Source organism: Wolffia australiana, chromosome 8 (assembly GCF_029677425.1).
Source record: "Wolffia australiana isolate 7733 chromosome 8, ASM2967742v1".
Lineage (NCBI taxonomy): Eukaryota > Viridiplantae > Streptophyta > Magnoliopsida > Alismatales > Araceae > Wolffia > Wolffia australiana.
In genome coordinates this window covers 11,227,860-11,243,610 of record NC_135842.1, presented here as the reverse complement: position 1 = coordinate 11,243,610, position 15,751 = coordinate 11,227,860, and the positions used below count along the sequence as shown (strand labels likewise).

Genomic DNA, 15,751 nt, shown 5'->3' with positions numbered 1-15,751 from the left:
CATGTTGTTTCCAGAAGGCCAAATAAGGTAAATTTATCTGTCTGTGTATTTGTGGTTGGTTATGTTTGTGGGGATATTTATGTCTCTGCACGCATATGCATATAGGTATGTGTTTACATATCTGAAGCTGTTGATATGAGAAATATGGTTATGAATATGTCTATAGAAAGATATCTTATTCTGTTAAGTTAGGGTTTGACATTTTGGACCAGGGACCGGTCGAACAGGACAGGACCGGGACTGAACAAGACCAGACCGGAACCGGACCAAACTTTAGGTAAGGCTTAGGTCCATGCCAGAAAACCGGACCGGACCGGGACCGTCAAACCCTATGTTAAGTAGAGTAAGTTTTTTTTTTTGGAAAATTAAAAGGGACGATCGCCTGACGAGTCAGTGACCCTCACAATCAAATAAAATTAGTATAATACCGCGAGAGAACTTCTTGGGCTCAATTTTTTTTCTTGACTTGGGCTTCTCAATTAAATGTGACATCCATTGGTGGTAAACTGAATATGTTCATCAAGGTGCTTTCTTGCACCATGCATTTGTTTTGTACAATGTTCACTGCATATGATATCTCCCTTCTGCTTTTCTTTCTCTTTTTCTCCATCACCTTAAGAGTATTCTGCTTTAGGAAGGCATCTCATTTCAAAGTTTACAAAAAAATATTGCCATTTAATGCAAAAATATTGCCAAAATATAAAATTCAGTTAATTGACAGAAGGATGACATCATGGTCTATCACATAATCTCAAAATACTTTATTATAAACCTGGAATTAGTGGCGAATCAAGCTCTCTTTTAATTGAATATGCAATTTTGACAAAATCAAAAAATCTCTCAGAGAAAGCCACGATTTATATGCTGCAAGAAATATATATCAACATGACTTATTTAAATAAACTCAAAGAGTAATAAGAATGATATTGAAAGAGTGACAATCCTTTAAGGCTTTGCAATTAAATTAAAGAGAGGACTACCATTGGCCCATAATTAAGAGAACTAAAAGTCATGAAATAGCGTGCTTCAAACAAAGTGAAAGAGGCCAAACTTATTACCAAAAAAGGTAAAAACTTAAGAGGAACTCTGATCCCCTTTCATCATATATCACGGATCAAGAAATAAATGTCATCAGAAACTTAACTGTTAATACAGAGAGAATTAGACATCTTGGATTATCGCATAGATCAAAAGTTGTATAACATTCGATTGCAAGAGTGACAGCAATTGAACAAAGATTTAAGCCTTTGTCTGAAATGAAACAAAATTTATGCTTCAAACAAGCAAAAACGAATTCCCATCCCATGATTCAAACTAATTACTTAAAAACGTTGAAGTTATGAGCAGCTCCGATCCCCTTACCTCAAATGTCAAGGAGCAGTCGGCGAGGGTCCTCCACCACGTCCTTGATGCGCCGGAGGAAGAAGACAGCCTCTCTTCCGTCAATCAGCCGGTGGTCGTAGGTCAGCGCGATGTACATCATCGGTCTTGGCACGACAGTTCCATCAACGACCATCGCCCGGGACACAATTGAGTGCATACCCAAAATAGCGGACTGCGATTCACACACGCTGGTTAGGTTCTGGATTCATCCAGGGCGTTGACAATATTGTTCAGGGACGCGGACGGGACGGATTTTTCGTCCCGGGACGAAAAAATTGTCCCGTCCAATGATATGGACGAAAAAATTGTCCCGTCCAATGACACGGTTTTCGTCCCGTGGGATGAAAAAACTGTCCGTCCGGAGGTCTCGGACGATGGACCGACGGATGTGGACGAAAAACTGCCGGATTCACATCCGACGGTTGAGATCTCGCCACGTGGCCTCGCTATGACAATTTGCATCAATTGTACATATGTCCATTTGCATTCTCTCTCCTCCATATTTCCCTTAAAAAACTTAGAAAAATCTATATTAATATATTAAAAATATAAAATGGGTTTTTTTTGTCCGGGACGAATTTCGGGATGAAAATTGTTCCGGGCGGACTGGAAGGGACGAAAAACTGTCCCGGTATGATTGGACAGGACGGTTTTTTTATCGGTGGACGAAAAACCGTCCCGTCCTTCGTCCCTGAACTTACTCTGGACGTCGGACGGTGTGATTTTTGTCCCGTCCCGACCATTGTCCACGTCCAGGATGATCCGGAAGTATAGTTGACAATGATGAATGTACATAGTAATGACACTACTTCAACTACCTCAAAGATGAATTAATCATGAATGAAGAATTTGTCATCATCTGCCAACCCAAGGGCTGATTGACTGAATAAATTTAAATCATCAAAAAAATAACAGTAGAAACATTTTTACCTGAGGAGGGTTGATGATTGGCGTGCTGAGGAGGCTTCCGTAGACACCACCATTGGAGATGGTGAAGGAGCCCCCTGCCATTTCATCGATGGATATTGTCCCCGCAGTTGCTTTCTTGGCCAGTCTGTTAATCTCCTTCTCAATCTCTGCAAAATTCATTTTGTCCGCGTTTCGGATGACCGGAACAACAAGACCCTGAAAAAATGAAATGTATCAAAAATAATGAATTTATAATTTATATTTAAAATAAAAATAGGATTCAACAAAAACTGTTTAAACTGAATTTAAATATATTTTTGTTCATATTTTTTGAAAGGTAATTTATAATTTTTATAAAACATATATATCATTACATACATATGAAGAAAATTCAATATTTTAATGTTACACAAGAATTTAATGCATGTTTTATGAAGATCCCAGGGGAGGATTCCTGTGCTTAGGATAATGTGAACTCCCAAATTATGCACCAAAAGTAACGAGTTACTCATGGATTAGATTTATGGATATATTTATAAAAAGATACCTTCGGTGTCCCAACAGCAATGCTGATGTCAATATAATCTCTATAGATGATGTCCTCCCCATCAATAACAGCATTAATAACAGGTTGGTGTTGAAGCCCACTAACAGCAGCCTGATCATCAAACGATAGAATGGAGAAAAGATGAAAGAGAAATCAAATAACCAGAGACCAAAAAATTAAAAAAATACCTTCACAAAGCCAGACATAAGACCTAATTTGACGCCATGCTTCTCTGCAAAGGCTTCTTTATACTCAGAACGGAGCTTCATCAAGTTAGTCCTGTCATTTCGCAACTAGTTAACCAAAATTTCTTATTCGTTTGGGTTCCGATCACAATGCAAAACACAACTAACAAGCAAGGGGTGGCGGCTACATGTCAACTTCGTTAAATGTGGTCAGCATGGCAAACGTATTCTGGGAATCCTTCAAACGAGTTGCCACCCGTTTTCTGAGTCTTGTCATTGGAACCTGAGTCAAAAAGACAGAAAATATTGTTAAGCAATAAAGAGAAGCTCCATAAAATTATATAGAACAGATCACCTCTAGAAGAGGGTTGGCAGAAGCTGACGAAGTCATCATTGTCATTGACATCCTCATCCATGAGAGACTTAGATGAGTGACAATGACGAAATCCTCATAGGCGGTTAGATGACGAGGGAGACCACAATGATGTATCTTGAAAACATAGGAGATGAAACACCGTCTACTTCACCCATGATGTCAAATCAGGGTTGGCAGATGGTGACAAATACATAATGAACGGCATCCCTTAACTTCAACATCAGTTATCCTTAAGCCTTATTTGAGAATGCACAAATAAGATGATATTGAGAATTTCTAGAAGAAAAAGATGATCATGAGGATTCATCATCAACTGAAGGAAGAGAGGACGATGATTTAACAACTCGTCATCACCATCATCCTCATCATTTGACGTTGTACTCGACTCAGTAATTTTCTACTTGGGAGATAGACTTACACGCCTTTCTTTCTCTTTGGGAGGCAGCTGAGGTTCAGAGGCAGAAGTCCTTGAAGGTAGCGGAGAAGGCGGCTTCGGCTTCTCTTTTGCAGGAGCTTCGGGTACCGATGATACTCCCTTATTGACGCCTTGCTCTTCAGTGGCAGTGGTCTTTGGGGCATCCTTCACTGATTTCTCCTCGGATGGTGCAACATGAGTCGTACCAGCATCAGATTTTGAAATCACAGCGACTTTAGTTCCTGGCGTGACAGTTTCTCCCTCTATAGCCACAAACTGCACATGACAAAAGTTAAATGGTAAAATGGCATGAAAACTTAGAGAGAATAAGGCCATGTCGGGATAAGGACATATGTGAGAATGTATGGACACTCCAAACCATTCCTTCCTGCCGCAAACATTCTCTAAAATGACCTCATCTGAACACGCAGGAGCTATTGATCAATAGGTCCTTATTTGGGCCACCCTAGTAATAAGCTCACTTAGGTTTTTATCACGCATAAGAATGGCTCGCCATTGGAACATGAAAAGGCTTCTATAATGAGAGCAAGAAAGATAACTCACCTTCTGGATGACACCAGCTTCAGGGCTAACCACATCAATGGTAACCTGTGAGGAAAGAATTTCATGATGTTAAAAAACTAGGATGCTGCATAGGAAAAATAACAAAACCACATCTTAACAAGACATTCAAGAGACCTTGTCAGTTTCAATTTGGGCAATTGGTTCATCCACAGCCACACGGTCCCCAGGCTCTGTTTTCATCAGAGAAAGAAATTAAGGTAGCCACTAAATAAAAACTAAATCAATCTACTATTGTTGATTTCAATGTAGCAGACAACCTAAATCAATCCATGTTTATTTTAAGAAAATTGGACAAATTCAGCAGACATAAAACAGACATTCACAGAGGAAGATCGAGAACCTACGCTTCAGAAATGTTGCAAGTGTGCCATCTGTTATTGATTCTCCCATAAAAGGGACAACAGCATCAACAAGTTCGCCTTCATTGACAAAAGAACAGGTTGGGAGAAAAAGTCAAAGGCAAATCCTTGGCAAGGCTACTCGACATTTAAAATCAAAGGATACTTTAAGAAAGTCTAAGGTAAACCAAGACCATTGTCCGACGCAAATGATCTGCTCCACTGAAGCCCAGAAGCTTGGAAGAGCTTGCTCCGCCTTTACATCATAAATGCCCATAATTAAAGTAAGAAAAACTAGACCTACGGCAAAATGACGGTTGCTGTAGAATTCAGTCGATCAAATTTTATTTCGTCAGAAAGCAAGCGATAATAATTTGATAAATAATTTTCCAATAACTGCTTTTTCTAACCTTATATCCCCCTTAAATTGACCACCTGAAAAAAATAATGATTGCTTTAAGAGTGGGGGAAGTTACAAAACGCTTGTTTCAAACAGTAGGGAAAAGTTCACCTTTTAGAAAAGGCAGACAGAAAGTCTGAAAATGTCTTGTGTTTCCAACAGGATAACACCTCTGCAACACAAATGATTAATATGTAGAAGTATGACTCTATCACATTCACTACAGGCAAGAAAGGCCTATACTAGCTAAGAACATTTATTAGGATAAAAGATATCACTAAAACTGTAAAGTCATTTACATTATTACTCTTCGAGAGTCTAAATGCAAATATGAAATTCAGAGAAAAAGGGAGCTTTCCCCGTTCAAGTGAAAAGAAGTGCACATGAATTGGAATATCTGAAATATTGATGAAATGCCTAAAAAAATGCGAGCAACCTAGGGTTCATAAAAAGAAGCAAGAGGCTCCTAGAGCCTCAGAAGAATTAATGCGATAAGAAACATGAAAACGCAGAAAATAAGCAGCCTCGAAAGAACTATCTCAGGCTGCCGCAAGCAAACACGAAATGCATAATTCTTCCATCATATCGAAAAGGAATTATCCAAAGGAGATATCTCCGTAGACCAGCGTCTTATCAAAGGAAATTTCTCCAAAGCCAGCATGAACAATGACATCGAGAGAAAAACGGAAATTCCGGAAAAGAAATACCTCGCTTCCACCGGCCGCATAACTTTCAGGCAAAACAACCGCAACCTGCCGAACCTTCAGCAGAGCCTGACCGACGACCTGCAAGCGGAGCAACATTAAGAAGAAAAAACGAAGACAACATGTGAGAAAGACTACGGATAATCCATACCTTTCTCCTCGCTGCAGCCAACATCTCCAACTGTGAAACAAATTATAATACAAATCAGCCGGAGGCAAATCAAAAATGCAGAAAACAGAAAAATAAACGATCCACAGGAACAAAATCAGCAGGAGAAGAATAAAAAATGCAGAAAACAGAAAAAAAAACGATCCGCAGGAACAAAATCAGCCGGAGCAGAATCAAAAATTCAGAAAACAAGAAAAAACGATCCACAGGAACAAAATCAGCCGGAGCAGAATAAAAAATGCAGAGAACAGAAAGGAAAATAAGATCGATTGCAGCTTCGACAGCAACCTTCGCAGCGCGACCCGATCAGATCCGCGCGCGGAGGGGAAGATTCGACGAACAATCCTGCGACTCAACGAACCGGCAAAAAAGCGTCCTCTACAGCGCCTAAATATGATATGGACTTCATCTGGGAAATCTTTTATCATTGAGGATCGATCGACAACGTCCTTCTAATGGATCTTCGAAGGCACACCGCATCGGACGGCTGAGAACGAGTCTCAGTTTTAGTAATGTTATCGCGTCACGTTTTCTCTACCGGAAGATATTTACGAGTTGGGAATTACTTTTTTATATATATTTTAATTTCACCACGTGTAAAATTTTATATAATATATTCGCACCGAAATTTATCCTATTTTTTTTCGCCGGAATGATGGCTAAAACTTTATAAAAAAACTGTAAATTATATTTAACGACATGATGGATACAACTTTTGAATTAGGATGCTATTAAAGGTATCTGTAACCAATATCTGAAAGAACTGGGTCTAGCTTGAAGAGGTTGGACAAAGAAGAAGAAGAGAGAGAGAGAGAAGAGATAAAGAGAGGGAAGGATGACAGAGAACACGAGATAGAATTAGATCTCTTATTTCCCACAAATTGTCATTAACATTGGCTAGTATTTATATATAATTGACTGATACTATATTTAATCATAGCCATTATAATCATAGCCATTATAACTAGTATAACGGCTATAGATCGAAATGCCTTGATCGTTTGATCTGTTTTAATCATAGCCGTTACAACTAGTATAATGGCTATGTCCTGTTATTATCGTGACCGTTGGATTCCTTTCTATGTTTCGCCCTGTATATAATTTATCCTAACCTATGTTTGAACTTATATGTTTCCTATTCTTCTAGTCTCTATCGATTATCGGGTACTTGTTTCATTACTATTAGCTAGATCTTATTTAAATCCCTATTGGCCATTTGGCGAGTTTCCTCCATTACTCCTTTTGTGTCTTCGGTGGTTCTTCTTGCTTCGTCTTCAATATCCGTTATCGGATCCATTATATAGAAAACTCAGCACTGTGTCTGACAGCGAAAACAGATGTTGATAGTGGATAACACTTGGCGGGTCGTAACCTAATTACGACATCACATATCTTTAAGGAGATAATGATATCAGATACAGATGACCTCATCAAGAAATATCATTAATTTAAAATCTTAAAATCCAAAACTATTAAACTAATTTATGATTATGATTAATAATTTAAAATTGTGAATCATTTGGATCAATTTAGTCATTCAAAAAAACTTAAAACTTTGGTGGTAATTGTGTCGGTGATATAAGACCTTATTCTTAACATTTATACAAGACAATATCACTGGAAACAGTCATTAATCATTTATAAAATGTCTAGTTAGTGATTGTAGAACAAAGAGTATTTGATAAAATGTCGTTGATGTCTAGTGTATGTATCAAGGATACTTTGGGCCCCCACGTAAAGAGTTAATGACAAAATGAAATAATATGAGATATAGATAGAAGAAATGAGGCACTAGAGTAAGGATATTTTTCTAACCCACAAAGTCTAACTTGTTCCTAGGAGATTTAAATAAAACTAGAATCTTGAGAAGATGGGCACCAGAGTAATAGAAAGATGGCTTGTGAGATCTAGTGAGATCGAGGCCATCCATTGCCGCCCTTGATTCTCTCACTTAATGGGTCAACTATTAGGTGGATGATGTGGGCGGCTTGATATTGGACCAACAACACCATCATTGACGAAAAGTTATAAAGGCTCCATAATATATTATTAACCCCATCTGATGCAATTTGTTTTTCCCCCACAGCTTTTGGGGCATCCATTAGTAATCTAGATGTGGGCTCAATCATGGGATCCATTCGAGCCAAATGAAGGCTTGCAAGGATGTGCTTGGTACTTTCCCAAATCAGTGTGATTTGTTTTGAGGAGCTCAAATGAAAATCAACTATGGTGTCATCATTCAATGTTTTTGCCCTATTATCATTGTTGGTGTCATCGTTGATCACGATACAATTACAGTTTAGGGGATGCCTTGCATGTTGCGATAAGGGTAATGGAACACTTCGGGGTGGCATGCGTTGAGGTTGGACTCCTGCTTTTAAAAGAGAAATATCGCAATGTTAAGCTCAACAAAAGCTCAGGAAAGTGTGCAATAAACTTGAGATAATATTTTGATATGTCGTACAAGCCTTCCTAGGTCAACCAAGACATATGCTTCCTCTCTTAGATGCCTTATCGCCCACTAAACCGTCATGAGAGCTTGTAATAGGGTAGAAGGAAAAAAAACTAATGTGGGCACTATTAAAGTATTTATGTGGTCGACATGAATGATATTAAATATGACTATTACCTAAAGATTTTTGTTTGTATTTGATGTCACCGTCAAGATAAACTTTATACCATTTTGTATTCTCTCCTTGATACCAACACATTACATGCACGAGCGCCTCAATACTAGGTGCATCTAGTTGAGATTACTGGTATGGGACAATTGATCGATTGGCAGAGAACAATTGTTTTGATGGAGCACTTGTCACGGACACTGATAGATATTAATGAACCATCTTTGCTAGTGTAGGGTGGATGAGAACACCTTCGTTACACACCATGTGCATCTAGTTTCACTGCCTCCTTGGTTTGTCATACGTAAGGAGATGTTGAATTCCTCTGAAGAACATTGTGATGTTGTTTGTGTACCACATTTTGTGGCCATGGCCTCTTTGACTCAGGCTCATGACGATAAGTAATGTTCTTTTGTCTCATTTATTTGATGGTCCAATAAGGAAAACAACTCAGATGTAAGACACAACTTTTCAGAGGATTGCCTCATCAAACATCGTGCCCTTTAGAAATGGTCAAGTGAAACAACAATGACGACATTATTAATCCAAAGTGACATCTCGTACACTATCCGCTTTGTTAACATGACAATGTGTGGGCTCAACAATGATGCTCACACATGGTGAGTCGCCCTCCTATATGTGAATAATGAGGAATCAGATACATGCATCATGACTTTATCAATGTGGTATTATAGTGCTCCCACTTTGAGGACATCTCTAACAACTGACAATATCGACTAGCTCACATGAATCTGTTATGTCTGCAAATGGACCCAAGAGGAAGGCACATACCTTGAGCAGCTCCCACTCCTTGCAAGAGTTATTCATTTAAACAAAGTTGGCATCCTTGTGATCGCAATATCATGGATAAGAACATTACTTAGTGTTCACATTCGAGTCCAAGTTGAATTCCTATTGAACTTCTAAAAGGAAGTCATAGTTCCCACGTCATGCTTCCCACATCGCTCTCAAACAAAGAGGACACACTCACAATAATATCAACAAGCATCAGTCTAGTGAATATATATGACCAATAGTGCACAATTGATCTCACCCATCCACTAGTCACTTGTGACCAATACTCGTTCAACAACAGATAGCATCCGCTTGATTTGTACCATCATTCCAAAATCATCTAGTGATTGATGATGCATTCACTAAAAGGGCCCAACTTAGTTTGTGTGTCATATCGCCATCTTTTGTTCCACGCAGTAGACTTTATGCAACGTCATGACAAGTATCTATCACATAGATACCTAGAGCGTTGTCATGCTTCTTTTGAGCTATCTCATTGAGGTACTTCCTGTGGTTTCTCTTCCAGTTATTCTTCATTCAATAGTGTAACCAAATGCCCTTCTCATTGTTGTCCTATGTCCAAGTTGTTTTCACTTGATTCTTTCCTTTGTCTCTCTTTGAAAAAGACATTTTCTTTATCTTTTTGGTAGTCCTACCAACAAAAAGTACTTGTGGCTTGCCCTTTTTAAGGTTGCCCTCAACAGTGGTAAGCATGTAAAGTGGTCTCTAGTTTTTCCATGTTAAAATTAACAATGAACTTGGAGAATGAGTCTGGCAAGGATTTGAGAATGAGGTTTGTGCTCATCTCAACGGGAATTAAAATCTCAATACCGCCAACTTTTCTATCCATTTAATACTTGACTTTGTACCGAAGATGACTCATCCATGTGAACCACGAATAAACTCATTGATATCCCATATCTTTTGAGTCCTACTCTGTTAAGCAAAAAACTTCATCAAATGAAACATCATAGGCATCGGCTCCATATCTTCATGTTACCTCTACAACTCATTGCACACACAAACTAGCATGTAGCATTGAATCGTGGTGGAATCATCTTTCTACTTTTGATGCTGACTAATCTCTCCTTCTGTTGCATCCGATGTGACTTCTGTTGGGCCATCACTATCTAGGACAAATGCTATGTAGTCAGACTTAAGAAGAATCTTCAAGTTTCTAAGCCAATCAGTAAAGTTCAGGCCAGTCAAGCGGTTGGCATCCATTTTGCCACGTATCGGGTTGCTCGAAGACATCTTTGCGATATTTTTCTAATGAATCACTAATTCGAGAAGATCTTATGTTCATCAAAATATTTAGCTTACACTAATTTTTTTTTCATTCCATACAACCCTCATGTGTATAGAAGTGGAGATAACCGACTATCTCCTAGTGGTATTGGATTCTCGACACATATTATGACCTCAAGTACACTCCACCAACCATAAATGATCTCAGGGAAAGAGCCCCCTCTATAGGGTGAGTTTGTGAAGGTGAGAAGGATTACATATAGTGTAAGAGATAGTGATAGGATGAGGATAAAGATCAAGATAGGGACATTAGTGATTTAAGAAGACGGGATGAGTATCATACTAGTAGTAGATCATGATCAAGTGAGTGGAAACTAAACCCTAGTATGAAGGAAGACAAGAAGCGGTGATGGCGAGATGAGATCAAAATGAATGATAAGAAGTATCCGATTTAGCATTTAATCATTTAGGGTTTACTAGTTTAGCATTTAATAAAATATAAGTGGACGTGAAGATGAGACGTAAGAGAAGTGATGGGATGAAACATGATAATGAAGGTTGTGAACTAGGAGTAGGGTGAGGAGTGAAATTGGGGAAGATAACGATTTAGGTTTTCTTAGACAAAAGGAGAGGGGACATATTACAAGATACTGACGATGAAGATGATACATGAGGTGGATGGTAGATGATGATAGATAGTGGTGATGATGCATGAGAATGGATGAAGATGAAGGTTGATGATGGATAAGAGTTATAGATGATGTACCTAAATGTGTTGAAGAATGATCAATGTAACGCATGAAGCTAACCTTAGATTCATATGTTCTGGGGTGATCAAGAAGTCTTCCCGATGTAGATTAATGTCCCCATTTCTCCGTTGATCCTTTACAAACACTCAGAACACAAAGAATGCACTTGACTTTCAATATGTCTCTCTAGGAGGAGGTGACATTAAAGATGTTTCTAGAAATATCGAGAGCTAAATTTAAAGATAGAAGACATAAGTATTAAAAGTTGATGGATAGAAGACATAAAGATGATGTTACCCTTAAAAGTTCATCTCAATCAGAATTCTAGATTGTCAAATATCAAGCCTAGAATTTGGACAATTCGTACCATTTTATTTAATCAAAAGCTTTATCTCTCTTCATCCTCCTTAGTGCCATCATATTGTTCATTCAGTGTTTTTTCTCATCGTTGCATTAAATGTAACCATTGGCTCAGATAGCCCTGAGCCATCCTCGATTGTTGGCTCTCGTAGTCTCACGTGTCGTCACTGGTAAAAAGATAAAATTAAAATATAACTCTTTAATCTTAAAATATACTCATTAATGAATATGTTGTGTCTGACATGGCAGCGAAATAGCTCATTCCCTGTAAGAACCAATGACAGGATGACGCATGTATGCCTTGTGTACATGTGTTTCCATGTGTCTTATGTGATGGATGTTATGTGGCCGTCAAGCCAATCACACTACCATGTTTATTTATGAGTTCATTAAATAAAATATTTATGTTCATTATTATATTATGTGATGTTTATAATGAGGTCCAAGAATACATTTAATGACTTATTGAATTATGATGAGATCATACTACAATGATCACTAACTTTAAACATGTATTCCAAATGTTCATATTCGATGGATAGTCAAGACAGACATCGAATTATCCGGATAGAATAACACTAGCTTATCCTACTTATACGATAGGGACAGATAGTGGGTGTTCATTAGAGAAAGAGTTCACTGAATTGATTCGTACGAATCCCTGAATGGTATTATATTTAAACGTCAATTAGGTTGATTCATGTCATGGTTGTATAAGTGATCCACTGACTTAAGACACTGAGGACATCTCGTGATTGGACAACTACATTTTTTACTACAACTTAAAAGCCTCAGATTATCGGATTCAAACAAGTTATAGCTCGGATGTAGTAAGAAGCTCGCAGAGATGATTGAGTGATCAAGATGGGATCATCTGCCCTCGATATAAGAGGAGATCGACTCAAGGAAGACAATGCAGAAAACTCTATGGCCAGGGTAGTGAGGATATTGGACAAGGCATTCTTCAATGATCCCTATTACGCATCAATATTAATCGAATGACGGATTAGGCTTGACTATAAACCATACCCTAAGTCATTCGAGAGTCTCACGCGATGGATTATAAGTATATGGTAACCAATGACGGTAAAGGTTCCATGAGAGAGTTCAACACTACTTGTTATCTTCTAGAGCATGAGGTGTAGCTTAGCACCCAATGGGCTGGAAACTTAACCCATTGACTGGATTAAATCGATCCTTATGTAATTAATCTATATGTTAATATAGTAAATTAATAAGGTTGGTCAGTAATTGTTATTGGGCCACTAAAGTTATCAACTAGAACGATACATGGGCCTAGAGAGTCACACGCATAAGATCATAAGGGCATTGGTGGATATATTTTACTTTTAGGGTTTTTGAGAAAAACTTTAAGTGAATTATAAAGAGGAAAAGGGCTCTCACTTCAAGCACCCATGCAAGCCAGATTTGAGAACCCCTCCCTTTATCCACTCTCTTCTTCACTCATTCAATGAGAGTGTCTTCATGGTGAGAAGATCTTCTAGATTTTCAAGAAGAGTTGAAGAAGAAGATGTGGAGATCTAAGCGACGAATGATCACATGGATACTTCTAGAGGTCGGACATGTGAATTGCTTCATAACGATCTCAGACCAGCGAAGTCAAGGGTGGAACAAGTTCAATTATGAATCAATCAACACGCTTCTGCATCCATGGAAACGTGTTTTCAATGGACGAACCAAGGCATCGAACCCAACATTGTAGCATGCACGACAAGCCACAATTTATGACCAGTTGAAAATGAAAAAATCCTTCTTTTAGTCTTTGAGCCTTAGTCTCCATGAAGCATTTATTGCAAAAAAGAGCTCCTTTTTTATGCGATCCATAACATGATGTGATCAATGATTGGCAGGTGCCAATCACTAACGAAGGTTAATGATTAGTTTGTGTGAATCATTAATCCTAGCCATTTGTTGGTCACGATTGGAGGAATTGAATGGCGACACGTGGCATTGCGGAAATATAGGGGCTTAAAATTTTCCAAATTCATAAATTAAACATAACCCCAAAGTATAAATAAATATTCATCTCTGACTTATAAAAAATATAATGTCAAAAAAGTATATACCATGTCAAAATATGATGTTCTTTTAGAATTTGATGGCAGAAAAAGCATTAAAGTATTTAAAATTCATAAAATTTAAAATGTCAGCCTAAAAATAAATTTAATCAATTTGAGCTTCATAACACGTTACATAATTAATTTAATACAAACAAACATGTCAATATAGGTAAATTAACCTACTAAATATATGTGATATCAAGCCCCTCATTGCAAATAAGTGAGCTTGGAGTAGGCTCCACCAACCCCACTTACAAGAATTTGGATTCTAAGATTGTAACAAGGGAGCACCATGGTGTACTTCGTCATCGTCATCGTCATGTTTTGACTTACAGTTTAAGATAGAGGGATTACAATATGTCCCATCGATGAAATTTGCACCATGTAATATTTGATGATTCCACGTCCTTTAAATTATGTGTCATGTGTAAGTATATAGGTTACATAGTCAACCTAATGATATAATCAATCATCCAAACTTAAGGGTTCCTATGTTAGGTCCATCTAAGTTTTTCACTTCTCACTTATATATATTGTACCTCATAATCATATCACAATAGGAAATAAAATTTGCAAATATAATTAGACACAATAAATACTCAAAATTTGCAAGACAAGTACGACATTCATTCTTAAAATTCAAGAAATAATCATTTAAATAATTGAAAATGATTTATATAATTTTAGTGAACCTCAAAAATATTATAACTCTTAAATAATTTATTGAATAAATCCATAAATAAATATTCATGATTTTATCAGTCTCATAAAATTTTATGTATCTTTATTTGAGTCAACAAAATTAAGAAATATATTTATCAAATTTATTTGAAATTACTGCAATTTATTTCACCCTTAATAATTAATTAATTAATTGATGTTAGATTTAACTCAATTGATAGGTTAAGTTTCCAGACCTGTGGGATGCCAACCTACACCTCATGCTCCAAAAGATATAGAGTAGTCATTGAACTCTCTTATGGAACATTTTTCGTCATCAATTATTGTACATGTATAATCCTTCTTTCTTGTGAGACTCTCGTATGACTTAAGGTATGGATAAACATCGAACCCTTATCCGTTATTTGGTTAGTACTGATGTGGAACACAGATCATTGGAGAATGTCTTCTCCAATATCCTCACTACAGTAGGCCATATGTCCTCTCACACCAAGGCCATCTTGACCACAACATCATATACGTGCGCGTCTTACTATATCCGAGCTAAAACTTGTTTGAATCCCATGTTTAGAGACTCGAAAGCCGTAGTCAAAATATATTCGTCCATCTACAAGATATCCTTGGTGTCTCAAGTCAATTGATCACTTATAAAACTATGATATGAATTAACCTGATTGATATTTAGGTATAAGATCATTCATGGATTCATACAAATCAATTCAGTTAACTCTTTTTCCAAGTAGCATCTCCAAGATTTGTCCTTAGTGTCTCCACATTAGTGGCCATAAGATCAGCCATAGTTATCGTATAAATAAAATCCGATAACGCTATTCTATCATGATATTTGATGCCCACCTCGATAATTTATCAAATATGATCTCATTATAATTCACTAAGTCATGGCATTTATTCATGCACTTCATTATAAACTTCACACTTGAATAATAATTAACTAATATTTCATTCAATGAACTGAAATAAAACATGGTGTTGTGATTTAGCATGAGGGTCACATATTATCCATCAATCTTTCCTGTTGACCAAGCGGTAGATGACTACGTCATTTCCCATCCCCAATGTTACCACCTATTGCCCTTAGTCACCACCCGCTTATCACCCTTTATTGCCACCTACTTATCGCCCTTAGTCGCGTTCTGCTCGTCACCCCTTAGTCGTCATTTGTATGTCTCACTAAGTTATCACAT

The 15,751-nt window shown here is 37.5% G+C and overlaps 1 protein-coding gene across 1 annotated transcript; it reads right to left on the bottom strand.

Moving 5' to 3' along the window:
• Window positions 1-1,161: 1,161 nt before the first annotated feature.
• LOC144706468 (dihydrolipoyllysine-residue succinyltransferase component of 2-oxoglutarate dehydrogenase complex 1, mitochondrial-like) lies at window positions 1,162-6,412 on the bottom strand. Its single transcript, XM_078579436.1, has 15 exons — window positions 6,300-6,412; window positions 5,994-6,023; window positions 5,846-5,923; window positions 5,250-5,310; window positions 5,149-5,173; window positions 4,933-4,994; window positions 4,745-4,819; window positions 4,515-4,570; window positions 4,380-4,424; window positions 3,819-4,091; window positions 3,213-3,307; window positions 3,028-3,118; window positions 2,840-2,950; window positions 2,314-2,508; window positions 1,162-1,555 (listed from the first exon to the last, which is right to left on the bottom strand). The coding sequence occupies exons 2-15, from the start codon at window positions 6,015-6,017 to the stop codon at window positions 1,364-1,366; spliced, it is 1,383 nt and encodes a 460-aa protein (XP_078435562.1). The 5' UTR covers window positions 6,018-6,023; window positions 6,300-6,412; the 3' UTR covers window positions 1,162-1,363.
• Window positions 6,413-15,751: the final 9,339 nt, after the last annotated feature.